The sequence below is a fragment of the Penicillium brevicompactum genome (assembly GCF_028827555.1).
Source record: "Penicillium brevicompactum strain IBT 35665 chromosome Unknown utg000005l_segment0_segment0, whole genome shotgun sequence".
Lineage (NCBI taxonomy): Eukaryota > Fungi > Ascomycota > Eurotiomycetes > Eurotiales > Aspergillaceae > Penicillium > Penicillium brevicompactum.
The window spans coordinates 2,925,910-2,939,647 of NW_026623208.1; the positions used below are offsets into that span (position 1 = coordinate 2,925,910).

General features: G+C 50.8%; 4 protein-coding genes across 4 annotated transcripts; 1 reads left to right on the plus strand and 3 right to left on the minus strand.

Moving 5' to 3' along the window:
- Nucleotides 1-630: 630 nt before the first annotated feature.
- Nucleotides 631-1,485, minus strand: N7506_006954 (uncharacterized protein; the record flags this gene model as incomplete). The annotated part of the gene is made up of 1 exon (XM_056956247.1): nt 631-1,485. One exon carries the CDS (start codon nt 1,483-1,485, stop codon nt 631-633), a length of 855 nt encoding a protein of 284 aa, XP_056810581.1.
- A 5,990-nt stretch (nt 1,486-7,475) lies between these two features.
- N7506_006955 (uncharacterized protein) lies at nt 7,476-8,144 on the plus strand (the record flags this gene model as incomplete). Its single annotated transcript, XM_056956248.1, has 1 exon — nt 7,476-8,144. One exon carries the CDS (start codon nt 7,476-7,478, stop codon nt 8,142-8,144), a length of 669 nt encoding a protein of 222 aa, XP_056810582.1.
- Nucleotides 8,145-9,485: 1,341 nt separating this feature from the next.
- On the minus strand, nt 9,486-11,226 carry N7506_006956 (uncharacterized protein; the record flags this gene model as incomplete). The annotated part of the gene is made up of 2 exons (XM_056956249.1): nt 9,486-11,005; nt 11,055-11,226. 2 exons carry the CDS (start codon nt 11,224-11,226, stop codon nt 9,486-9,488), a joined length of 1,692 nt encoding a protein of 563 aa, XP_056810583.1.
- Nucleotides 11,227-11,557: 331 nt separating this feature from the next.
- Nucleotides 11,558-12,946, minus strand: N7506_006957 (endo alpha-1,4 polygalactosaminidase; the record flags this gene model as incomplete). The annotated part of the gene is made up of 1 exon (XM_056956250.1): nt 11,558-12,946. One exon carries the CDS (start codon nt 12,944-12,946, stop codon nt 11,558-11,560), a length of 1,389 nt encoding a protein of 462 aa, XP_056810584.1.
- Nucleotides 12,947-13,738: the final 792 nt, after the last annotated feature.

A 13,738-nucleotide genomic window follows, 5' to 3' on the forward strand; every position in this document is an offset into this window, starting at 1 on the left:
CCGTATGGACTGCCGTAGTTCCCTTCCCCCGACAACCCAGTTTCCGACATCCCCCGTGTTTATGAAATTTCGGTTCCAGAGGCTAATATTACTTACTTTGACAATAGAACATGAGCCAGAAGCGAATCAAGGTTTCCAACAATCATTTTCAAACACATCTCAGGGCTTGTATCGATCGATGATACAAATTTGACAAACACCAGACCCAAGTCTGGAAGTTCCGCATTCTTTGCAAGTGCCGCATATGCCGTGCCCACCGCACCCGCCGCACTTGCCGCAAGGGAAGTAGAGGCTGTTCGCCAAATGTCTTCCAAAAGACAGATCTCGGTCCCCTATGTCATGTACATCTATTCGCCCATATTGGGCCACAGCACCCACATCCGAACCCAATTTCTCAGTCGGAGCCTCCAAACAACGCGTTCCTGCATGCAATGTCTCCACCTCACAGCCCCCCCCAACTGCAAGTTAACCGAGTGGTCCAAGGCCAGACATGCACCCCCCACTGGGGGGAGGGGGGACTGTGAGGTGGATGCTGGGTTTGGAACCTGGGAAACACATCATGTCCCTCCTACCCCCAGAGGTGCACACCGCGCTTTCTCAGCTGCTCATTTCCACGTTCATTCAACAATCTCACCACGGAATAAAATATTGTCTCCAATGATCTTCCGAGTCAGCTTCCTGGAACTTGTCAATACTACCGACAACGCCGTCTTCGTCCACCTGCCAATCACCCATTTCCACTCGTTCAGCCCAACTTTCCAAAACCTTGTGCAGATACGAACTGCGGGAGTCCCATGGTAAAAAGCCACTATATCCACTGAACGAACCCTCGTGGTAGAGTTGATCAGACCACTCAGTTCCTGGACACCTGGCAAGTTTGAATGGAATACCATTGCTACTCCGAGCAAATCCATTACTGCCGATGCTGAACGGTAGCAAGAGTCGGCTGCGGTTGCCAGACTCCCAGTTGAAGCTTTTATCGGTGGGCTCAATGTACAACCCAGAGGGGATGTTCTCTGCGTTCCCGTCAGGAAACCAGGGCCGAGTCCAGGGTGACTTGTTCTCCCTCTCCCCTCGGAATAACAAGAAATGGAACGAGGGTGGTTCCTGGTTGGTACCAAACAGATCTGGGATAAGAACATTGTGCCGGCGGTCAGCAAGTGGTTGGTTCGTGGATTCGATCGGTGTTTGAAGCCGTATGCCCGGAGCAATATGGCTGAATTTGATGCGGCGGGCAGGAAGAGCGGAAAGGAAAGATTTGATAAATGAGTCCGCTTCTATGAAAGATGCATCCATGACCGATTCCGAGTATGGGAGAGCTATGCCTTCAAAGCTCGGCTGGCTTTTGCCACTGTCATGTGTTGTATCTGTTGACTTCGATGGATGTCGACCCTCGATAGCGTCAAGAAGACGCGTGAAGGCACTGACAGCCTGCTCAACGTCTTTTGCAATATATTGGTGAATCTCCCAAGGGAAAAGATACATGGGCTAAGAAGAGAAAGCTCAAGAGGTCTGGACCAGAAAGGTAATCCAAACTCAGCAGAGTGAACACATGACCTAACCCTCAGATACAAACATGATAGAGCAAGCCAAAAAAAAAAATTGCAAAAACGTAGTGAAAGGCGTCACGTGTGTGTTTCGATCCGGTGACCTTTTCTATGCCCGCAAGCTCGTCCAGGGCGTCCTGGACACACCTGCGAGAGCCCCAATCAACCAGAGGACGCTCGACCACTACCCCATACTGTGATGATAACAGTATATACCCCAGTTTGGGTTTTGACCGTGAGCTTTTGAACATTTTCTCCGGTTTATGAGGAGAACGCAGACTCTTAAATGCTTCACAAGTACATGATTCCAAAGTTCCAACGTTTGCATACTTCGTGCCTAGTCATGGATCCACTTCGGCTTATCCGAGCCAATCACCTTATCCTTATCTAAGAGCCTCCCGAAGTCATCCCGCAGGTCTCCACTGGGTATCTCCACATCAACACCTTACCTATTGTACCGACACTTGGCAATATCCGCTTTTTTGGGTCTGCTTTCACAACTTGCATCCAATTCTCAAGGCCAGTACCTCTCCATCGCCGCGAGTAAGATCACCTATTCCAGAAGATCTGCTCGTCCTCAGTCGCCCGCAGCGGGCAGGACTAATCGACGGTCCACACTACATTTGGCAGAATCGACCGATCGCACACCAATGACAGAGACTTCGCGACATCAATTTCTCTCTACAGATCAATCGCCAGTCCAAATCCCTCCACCTTGCTTCATCTCATGGTTCGGAGATTTGCTCCTCTGCTGATCCAGATCCTTCGCCGGTCTGCATCTCAGTTTGCTCGATGTCGCGATCCTCACTTATCTTGGCCTACGACCAGTCTTGCAATGCATAATTCTTGACTCTCGACTAGTCCAGATCTTCAAACACATTTATTCCCGACAATAAATCAATCCATGGTTCCAAATCACGATCCCCATGACCCGGCCATCACCATCAAACCCTCAGACATCGCCATTATCGACCCCCGCGAGACAGTCACACCCGCACTGGGGTCTAACACTGTTTCAATCAGCTTCAAGTGGTCTCATCTGCGTGGAGGCAGAAATAAGGGCAGATGCAGCATCACAACTTCTCGCCGATAGGCGTACACCTCAGACGCGTGTCCGCCACAAGGCTTCCTGTGGGGAAATTCTCAAAGTAAGTCTTACTTCTGAGGTCTCTTACTCAATGTTGAGAGGATAACATAAAGCTGATCTCTCTCCTTTGCCTCAAAAGACTGTCTGTTATCCGGAAAGTGACAGAAGAACCGCACAAAGAATAATTTGACGGAAGCTCGCAACGCTCATTACCCTCCCTGGTCCGAGTCCAAAACGTTGAGAGGTCGCAGAAAGCTGCAGAGGACGTGAATGTCGGACAGGATCTCTCTATCATCATTTGTATGACTTCGAGGTCTGCCTGGAAAAAGGCACGGCGCACAAAGAAGAAACAGGGAGCTTGTTAAGGACTACAAAGCTCCTATCACCATCCCTTCTATTCCGACGTCGTGATCGGAACGATCAATAACTATGTGATATTTCAATTGGCAACAGAAGGAAGGGGCTATCATCAACTTGGGGAGTATTCATAACTTCGCTGTCTTTCTAGCTATATTTTTCACCATCCTTCCAACTATCTACTACCTACTAATACTTTCTTTCTTTATTTAGTATCATCGTCGACCAAGAAAGTCTGTGCTAAGCTGTGAACAGATGATTAGGGATTGGGGATCCTCCCGTGTCCCCAGCCACTGTCGTGTGAGTGCGCTGCGGAGTATTGCCTTTGCCGCATATGCGGTGTACCTCTGACCACACTTGGTGAAGATTCAGAAACATCATGCAGAATTAACAGCTACCAGGCTAGAGAGTCGAAAGGCACCTTGCGTATACCAAAGCCCATCTCGCGCCGGCGATCCAGTGGCATCCGAATAGCACTGCTACAGGGGCAGTCCTAGCAGCCCACGCAGCTGCACGAGCTGAGGCCTCCAAAGACCTGCCTGCTCCCAAAATAATAGCTTCCATTTGGTGGCAATCGAGATCATAGCCCTGGTCGCCTGAGCAAGATGAATTCTTGGTCGTCAGTGATACCCACTTGCTGTTTCCTTTCCGCGACCCTGTTGGACTTGGGATCAGATAGCAGATTGGAGCTCTACCTGCCTGTACTGCTGGATGAGCATCTGACTCTGAACACAAGTCCAATCAACTACCATTTGCCGTCACGATATGTTGTCTTCGGCGATGGTGGGCTCGTTGAGGCCTGAGGCCAGTCTTCGTACCTGCACTACCAAATACTCTCTCGCTATCTCTCTCAAAGAACTCGGTCTCAGCCACCGCAGTAAATGCACACAGAACCGATATATCTCCACTTGATGTCATTAATTTAGTGTTCAAGAATACACCGTTCTCATCTAGATTGACCACCACATCGTCACCCTCGCCCAGAAAGTATGTTCATGTATCCGAGGTCCGTGAACCGGTGTGATTTCCATCTTCCCCGATCTCTTCTGTCATTGGAAGTCATGCAAGTATGGAACGATGTCTAGAAACTTGCATGTGCGGGATGTCAGCTCTCGGCTACAGCGCTATGGAAGATCAGTCTTGGTTACACAAAGTTGAAGTTCCAACTGGACGTGCCAATTGTCCGAGCAAGTCGACAAGAGCCCAAAGAATGCAGGGCGACTGTGGTGTATTGGCCCAAGAGCGACAATGCTTGTTCCATGGTGCTACAATCTCGCCGATTGGTAGCACTGCTCGATACCAACCCTCGGGAAGCTAGACGGCTTGAACCTAAACACTAGTTTCCATATGTCTGTTCGTTGGCAGGGAATGAAGACAACAGAAAACCAGCACTCTAGAGCAGATGACCATGGTTGGAAGATCGGATGTCCAAGCGTGATCCGTCGGAGACTTAGAATAGCCTCGGGAGGCGAGGTGGTTTGAACCTAAACACTAGTTTCCATACGTATATTGGTGTTGACAGGAGACAAAGCCGTTGGCATGAGGAAAAGCCAACAGAAAAGTAGCATTCTAGAGCAAGTGGCCATTTCTGCAAATCAGATGCCCAAGAATTATCCGTCGGAGACCAAGAACATCCTCGGGAGGCGAGGCGGGTTGAACCTAAATACTAGTTTCCTCATGTCTATTCGTTAGTAGGAGACGAAGCCAACAGAAAAACCAGCACTTTAGAGCAAGTGACCATGGTTGGTATCTTGGGTGCCCAAGAGTATGCCATCGGCCACCTAGAATGGTCATAGTCTCCCCTGCTTAACCTAGCACCTTGCTTCAAGACACCACTCCAGATCAAATGCATTTACCAGCAAGACAGACGTGGTATCCCTGCTTAGAGACCCCGACACACACTTGACCACACCGACTTTCAAGACACTACCACTCAGAGCACCAGAACGAGATGAAGGGATTGCAGGGTGGCAAACACCAGGATCACTGGCTGGCAACGACCAAAATTTCAAGGCAGCAGACCCCATAGGGGAAGCTAGAACCCCAAAGAATCCCATTGTCTTACTGTACTTTCCCCCCTCCAAGCACGGTCCACCAGCAGTTCCTCCCCGAATGCCGAGTTTCCATTCTCCTGCACGCTGTGCGAGGATGGAACCCGGGACCCGCCGCGATCTGTGCGACGAAACGTGGTATTCGGACCCTACGTGCTTGATATAGATCAAACAGCCTCATACGGTATTTTCTGGTATGGAACGAAGTTCAATTCTAGCGTGAACATGTTTTAACGAAGCCCAATAATACCCAATGCTCTCTTCCAAGGTTGCACAATCCACGCGATTGACTATGAATATATCGTCGCGAAACCCGGGTAAGATGAATCATTGAGGGACATTGCGGTGAGACCACCAAGGACGAATCACAGAACACTTGACGCAGTGTACGAAACAGTTAGAGAGCAAGATCAATTGAAGCCTACGCTATACCCAAAAGTGAAGAGTCCATAGCCAGCTGAAGACGGAACCTTCACGCCCACGCCAAGCCATTTTCTGCCTTGCGCACAGACCCTGTCAAGCCACATTATACAATGGCCGTTGAATGATGATTTGCTGCAGATTCCTGCCTGACACAATTGCTTCTCTGGTCATCGTTAGCTCTAATTATTACTTGCATATCAATTCAACTCTCGTTCGCTCGCTTCCCTAAGCGCCGGGCCCCACTTCCGACCCGTCGAGACTCCTCAGCCACTCGATTTGTTCGGGTGGGGTATGCGACGGAAGTTTCTGTTCGCGGCAAAAAAAAAAAAAAAAAAGATAATCTCAAAGACCATGTTGGTGTTTTAGGAAGAGCCGAACGCGGGGGTCGAACCCGCAGCCTTAAGATTAAGAGTCTTACGCTCTACCGATTGAGCTAGCCCGGCGGGCTGTTGAAAAGATTTTGTAGTTTGGAAGTCTGAGCGGAGGGCGTATCTGGAGGGGTCAACACTATCTGTGAGAGGGTGTAGGGGCGATTGCGCGGCTCGAATTTGCCGACAGGGACAGAGGATGGGATCGCGAATGAGAGGGGGGTGTGGTGAAACACGATAAAAACAGAACGATCTGGTTGACTGGTTGACGCGCTTGGGGATCGGACCGCCTGGGTTAAGGACACGGACTGCATTGATGCCTGGGAGGCAGCAAGAGAGGGCGGCGAGAGGATGTGGAAAGAGAAAGTCTCATGGCGCGAGAAGCGGCGACCGGAAGGAGAGAGTGTTGAGAGTTGAGATGTCGGAAATTCATGCAAGATGGGAAACCCCTGGGTAGCGATGATGCAGGTTGGGCGGTTGAACAGGGGAAGGGAGCTAGTGAAGAGGGAGGAATGGCATCAGTGGCTGGTGTCACGAATCACGAAGTCAAGATAGCGCGAGAAGTGGCTGAGGCTGTGCCGGTAGCCTGGATCAGGGAAGGAGTCGGACAATAAGAGCCATTCCGAGGGTATACGGGATGTGGCTTGAGGCTGAGAGGGGAAATTGAGGCTGGTGAGAACTAAAACGTGGGGTCCGAAAAGAGACTCCCGTTCGCACTATTCTTAGGCTTAGCGTGGTTATTCGAAACAAGCACGCTTTAATTTTGGAACGAGTGGACAATAGTCAACGGTTTGGGGGTCTTTGAACTCTACAGACTCTTTGGCGGCTCAAGTTGTCTCGGTAGACGCTCTTTATCCAGCGGTTGCGGGGGCCTATGAAAGGGAGTAGCAGCCGGGTGGAATGAAGAGATCAAACAGGCCCCTGGAGAAAGGAGTGGTTGTCATTGAAAGTGATCATTATTGTATATTTTTGTATATTTTAGGATCTATGAATGACGTGAACCTGAGGCCCTGTGCACGGGACAGGAACACGAGCAGCCACACGGTGATACTAAAATAATAATTACCGTAAATACCAATACCAGAATTACTCCGTACCAGGTCAGATATTGATGTCATGGGGATAATACAGAGAACTCAAGATGGGGTCGGGGAGACCAAAAAGGAATGGTTTGCAGAGAAGTGAAGCTGTTGACCGTCTCTCAGGGGAATCTCACCAATCATCACGTCGGCAGACGGCGAGGACGGCGGTGTTGCACCGCCTGGCGCTAGGCCGGTACGGGCCTAGTACTTCCACCGGGGGCTTACTGGGAGTGGGGCAGGGTGTAGCCGCTAAGTACTCTCCGTACTTGCAGATCATGCCAGGCTCCAGGGCTCCCATCTATGGCCTGCATGACACTTGGAAATCTATATAATCGACCACCTGCCCCCCCTCTATTCTTTTTTTCTCCACCCACATCGGAAATCGTCTTCAAGCCTCAGCTTCAATCTGCTTTCCAACCTGCAATTCTCTGCAATCCACATAGGGTCACCATCTATCTACTTGTGTTCTTCAACCGTCAGTCACCGTGTCGTCCCGTCGCTCCACCTCGTACCTCGTGGACCCGTCCAACCTCTCCATTACACGAGAGACCACCGGCACCATGCCCAGCGCAATTGGCATTGTCAATCCCGCCAACATGGCGCGCAACCTGCGCGACGACGAGAAACTCGTCGTCAACAACTTCGAACGTCACGCCAGCCACTGCAACTCGTGCTTCGATCCCCTCAAAACCCACAAGGCCAAAGGATCCCTCTGCAACAGAGGCACCGCCTACGCCAAAGACCTGACGAGCTATGTCTTCAGCCGCAACGGCAAGTACTACTCCTCAGTCGACTTCGAGAGCGGCAAGTCCACCCGCGTCAACGTTCCCAACGAAGCCCTCTCCGTCCGCAGCCTCCTCGTCGCCATCGAGCACGGTCTGCGCACCCGCCAGGGCCCCGTCGTCGTCCAGCCAGTCCAGCCCGTCCAGCCCACTGCACCCGTCAGCTACGACCGCACCTACCAGGTGATCGCCCGCGGACCGGGCCACGTTCGCCCTCGCTCCATGTCGCCAGACGGCCACCAGATCATCGAGCGATCCCCGCGTCTCTCGCGCTCGCCGGCTTCCATCACCTACCGCTCGCCCGGTGGCTCGCCCAGCGGCTCCCCTAGCCGCCCTTCTTCTAGCCGTGGATCGCTCTGGGAGATCGATGAGCACAGGCGCATCGAGCGCCGCAGTGAGCCTTCCCGTCGCATCGTCGATGGCTCCTCCGGCCGGTACCACCGTTGAATTCAGCAACGTCCACCTACCCTGAACAATAATTCTACAACTCCGAACACCACCACCCTTTGAACACCGCTTCAACTTGCCGGCATTCTTTGCCGGCGCAAGGTCGAGCACTGCAGATCCCGCACAGCTCCCTTGCCCATACGTATAGTCTTGGATTGATTGGGCTGCTAAATGCGCCCTGGAAATTTGGTTTTGTTTTCAAACCTTTTCCTATATCTCCTGACTCGAGTCCCGGGCTGTATTCCAGAATTGGAACCCCGATGATTATGACTCGCGAATTGACACTTCGTCTCTTTGTCTTGGCGCGCCCCGTTGGTGCTGCGATTATGCGGGTTCCTCATGTGGGGAATTAGCCAATTACGGAAGCTGACTGTCGTCAGTACTTCATGCATGGTTTGTGTTTCTGTCTTGCGGGGTTCCTTTATTGGCTCCCTGGATGTGACTCACTTTTTTTAATAGGGAATTTTCGGATTTTGATTTTCCTGAATGTATATTTCGCACATGTACTCTTTGTACTCTTTGTATATTTCCTTTGTCTATGATCTGCGCCCGGGACAGGGCTACCCCACGGGCATGATGGCCCTGTCCCTGAATGGGTTGATGTTACACTACATGCTGTATGCTATGAATGATAATATGTCTTATGTGTCTTTTTGCCTGAGGTGTTGAGTAAAGAAAAGTACGTTCAATCTAAGACATCTCGGGGAGATCACGATGTTCAGTCATGGGTCGGGCCCAGTCGCGGCGATCATGAAACCCACTCACGTTCTGTGCTTCCCATAAATTACTAAATACCTTACAATCTCGTACATGACTCACTGTGGCTATGTACATCTAAGGTTTTTGATTCTGAAGAATGACCATAGATATCAAAGAAAAGATGAAGAGTGGAGGGGTTGGAATCCACTTGAGGCTCTGGCCCCGCTTGGACCATCTCTACCATGAATTCTTAAAGTTGTACTCCATACGGAGTACTTTGGGAGAATCGAAGATCCACTAAACATAGTTGAAGACCACTGGATCCTTGGACATTTGAGGGCTTTGGAAGCTATTTGCTTACTACGCCTTGAAGAACTACATGAATATGCAGGGAAATCTCATGAAATATCCGATACTCAAAAGTCCCTTAGCGCAAAGATCCATAGACTTGTCTCCCCACCATTCGCTGGAGTAATCCTGGCATTAAGAATAACAAAACCTAAATATTCTAACTAATGCCGGTCTCATACATTCAAATGCTAGCGAAAAAAGTAAGTTCATGCAATATCGCAATAACTTAAGAATAAATTCAATCTCTCAAAATCATATCCCAACTACCAACTCCATTCCAGAACTCCACCATCACTCCTCACTCTCACCCTCAGTCTCAACCCCATCCTCAACCTCACCCCCAGTCTCAAAAACCATAAACTTCCGATCCCTCGCCTCAACCTTCCCAGAAACCACATTACAATCCTGAACCTCACAATCCCTCAAAACAGACTCCCGACCAATCCTCGCCCTCCGACCAATAACACACCCACTCAACTGAACCCGCTCTTCAACAACCGCACCCTCCATAACCACACACCGAATAATCCGCGCCCCACGATGAATCTGACAATTCGACCCAATACAACTCTCTTTCACAACAGCCGTGGATTCAATAGTCACATGGTCCCCGAGAAGACAATCATGTGCCGTGACCATGCTACGACCAGCGACGAGCTCAGGCGATGAAATCTTGCGCGCGTGCGCGAATGGCGAAGCGCTTTCACGACCCACTTCTTCAATTGAAGGTAATTTAGCGAGATGTAACGAAGTCGCTAGGAGAAGAGATGGATTATCAATTCGGCGAATCAGATTACCACCCCTGTAAACATAAGCCAGGAGCTGAGGAAGATCCGCAGGTGTCGCAGGCGGTGGATTCTTCTCAGCCTTCAAACTCTTGGGATCATGGATGTATTTCGGGGGTAGAGTATTAAGGGCTGATTTCGTGGTACTGAGACGTTGAAGATCGATTCTAGGATCGATGTATTTTGCTTCGATGTTGCTGTCGAAACTTGATTCTTCGAGATTCACGGTACTGTATTGGATCATTCGGGTTAGACCTAGGTTCTCGCCTAGTCCGTCTTGCCAGCATGATTTGGCCCAGTTGCCGATTAGGTCGTCGCTGATTGATTGGAGGCGCTGTTGGCCTCGGACGAGATCTCGGACCCGGCGGGGGAAGATGTAGAGGTGGGCGTCGCGGAATGTGGTTAGGAGACGGATTCGCGCGTGGGTTTGGAGGAGGGAGTGGCGGAGGAGGAGGCCCTTTTCTTGTTCCATTTTGTCTTTTATTGTTGCCATGGGTGTTGAGAGGAGGAGTTTGAATAGGTTGAAGCGGATTGGTGCTTGCTCGGGATCGGTGGATGGGATTACGGCTGCTTCGTCGTGAGTGAGAGGGGCGATGGCTACGAAGTCGGTTGCTTCGTTTTTGATGGTATCGTCTTTGGTTGCGGTTTGATAGTAGATGGTGAGGGCACCGTGTCGGCCTTTCTGTCGGACGTCGAGGGGTTTCTTGTCGAAGGTGTTGAATGAGTTGCGTCGCTCCCTGGCGGATTTGGACTGGTTGACTACGCCTTGGGTGGTCATCCATGCCTCGATGAGAGCTTCGCCGGATACCTCGCAGATGAGGTCGCAGGGGAGTAGGATGAAGTCGGTCTTGATCACCGCTTGAACCTCTGGAAGGCGGAGCAGCTGGGCTGTTCCCATTGTCATGTCGAGGCCCTTGGGCGCGATGATTGATGGAATCGGGCTGTGGAAGGATGTCAAGTGCGGATCTAGCTTCATGGCAGAATTGACTGCTGGAAACGAAGATGGAGGCGTGATCAGGGTGATATCTATATCCAGTTTGTCTTTATTCTTGGTTAGAGGGAAAGGGAGATTTACCAGTGATGCCAGTGCGTCGACAGAACTCGATGGGATAGTACACCATTGGCCGATTTGCGACTTGGATTAGACACTTTGGGAAGTCGTCCGGCTTGGACGTGAAGGTGTTCAGCGATACGCCAGGTCCACACAGAATGAGGGCTTGGAAGCCCAATGTAAGAGAGGGTGACATGGCTGTCGAAGGTTGAGCGGGAAATGGGTGGAAGAGGAAGATGTCGGAAGGTGAAGAGAGGTAGAGGTGTTGGAAGAAAATCAAGGGAATGGGCGAGGTGGACGCTTTTGCGGGCCATCTATATCCTACATCAACTGGATTTACCTCTTGACGTTGTGTTTCAAGAAGAACAGAGCACAAAATCTGATAAGTATTTCTCATTCTTTTCTATCCTTCTGATAAATAGCAGCAGTATGACCATCTCGAAGCGCAAAAATGACACATATACTCCCTCGCAAGTGAATGGTAGACAAGGATAAATGCCTCGGGGAGCTTGCAAGCAGTCCAGCAACTAGCAGTACTCAACCCAGGCATCGAGGTTCATGTTCTTGATCACAGTGGAGAACTTGTCAGCACTGGCGGCATTGCAGGCAGTGTTCTTGAGCGAGACTGAGAGGGTTGCTCTGGCGCGGAGCTTGTGGTGACCGTGGCCGTAACGGTGCTGGGGCTTGACATCGGTGGTTTCCTCATCATCCTCTTTGTCATCCTCTTTGTCATCTGCTTCGTCCTCTGCATTCTCTGCATCTTCTGCGTCTTCCTCGTCGTCATCATCCTCATCCTCACCTTCGTCGTTATCTTCGTCTTCATCATCAACGTCGTCAGTAGAGTCCTCAGTGGCACTGTCGGAGCTCGTGGCCGTAGCAGCAGAGGAGGTACTGGTCTTGGAAGCGACACCGCTGACAGAAGAAGCTGTAGCAGAGACCTGAGCAGAAGAAGAAGCCGTTGTCGTGGTAGAATCAATGGCCTTGACGGCGCCGTCAGTGGCATCATCCTCATCTTCAGTTTCAGTCTCGGAAGTGGCAGTGGCCGAGGCAGCACTGGTGGTGGTGCTAGCATCGCTGTCTTCATCGGTAGTAGAAGACGCCGAGGCCGAGTCCGAGCTACTAGACTCAATAGTCTCATCAGAGTATTCAATGTGGAACACAGGCTTGTTGACCTCGGTGAAAGCAGCATAGACATCACACTCATTGTACTCGGCACACTGCTCATTGACAGACCATTGCATCTTATCAATGACCGAGCCAATAATGTCACCACCGTTCTTGAGTCCAATAGACATACCCCTCGAGTGAGACTCGGAAGCCAAAAAGGTAAGGAAGTCAATCGAGTCAGCCTCGGTCAGACCGAGACCGTTCTCATTGCCGTACGCATCGATATTATCCGGATCAACGCCGTCACAGCCCTTCTCCTTTGCCAGATCCAAGCGAGCGCTCATGATCGACCGCACGCTGGTCGACTTGATGTTGAGCCAGCGCTCACCGGGCCATTCGTCGAGGTTGCTGCCGAAGTCCGCAGTGTCGAACTTGCTGACGTCCGACCGCCAGTCTTCGTACGTGCCGGCGGAGAAGTAGCAAATAACCTTGTGGCCCTTGTTCTTCAAGGTGGTGATGGTCTCGGCGGTGTTGTCGAAGAGGTCGATGTCCCAAATGTCGGCGTCCACGGTGGTGTCTTCGACGGCATCGATCAGCTGGATCTGCCACTTGACACCGGAAGCGGGCTGCCAGATAGCCGTGTCGGCAGTGGTGGTGTCGCGCTTGAAAAGGGTCTGGCCGTGACCGACTCCGTCAGCACGGAGATCAGCCACCAGGGCAATAAAGAAGAGGCCCAGAAGACAGGAGACCAAAGCCTTCCTGTTGGCCACCAGGACCTGCCAGCCAGAATTTTGGGTAGAATGCATCATTTTGATAAAATGGGTAATTTCAAATGAATGTGTGAAAATGAATGTATACTGTCGAAAGGAATGGATAGACAACTTGAGTCCAGCAAGTGTCAGTAAAAGGAGAGACTGAAGGATAGTGATGGAAGAGCAAAACTCCATGAGCCGATGCTCAATACTTATAGTCCTCCGGAACCATGGATCTCGATGACATGCACATATTGCATACCCTGCATGACAGTGTTTCAAGATCCCAGCATCGGAGGTATAAGGCTGCGCGGGATCCTGGAAGCGGGGGGGTCAGGGCTAGACCCAGGACCACTCGCGGGGGATATTAGACGAGCCAAGTAAAATCAAACTTGTCACACTGCAGGTCCAACAGAGGCGACGGTGGGCAGTTGCTGGATGTGCGTCAGGGCAGAGGGACGGAGGGGGTGAAACCGCCGCCAAGAGCGCCTCGCGGTTGCGGTAGTCCGTTCATTTGCCCGGAAATGGGAGATTTCTTTGATGCCATCTGACGAGTACAGTGTCGCGTTCTGGGCTGCAAATTTGATTTCAGTGGCGTCCCAATCGGAGGGTCCGGTGATCGTTTAATTAATTAGAGACAATCTGGGATCTGCAGAGCAGTTCTGTCAGATGTTAGTGTTGAGGCTAGTTTTAGGGAAATAGCAGTAGTATGGAGACAAGTGATTCGCAGTCTAATTCGAGTCAAAGAGGAGTGTAAATGAAGCGAGCAAAGTGACTCAATTAACGTGAAGAATGAAAGAAAAAAGAAGAGAAAGTGTGTCAAAATACCCGATCTCCAGCATTAGCGTC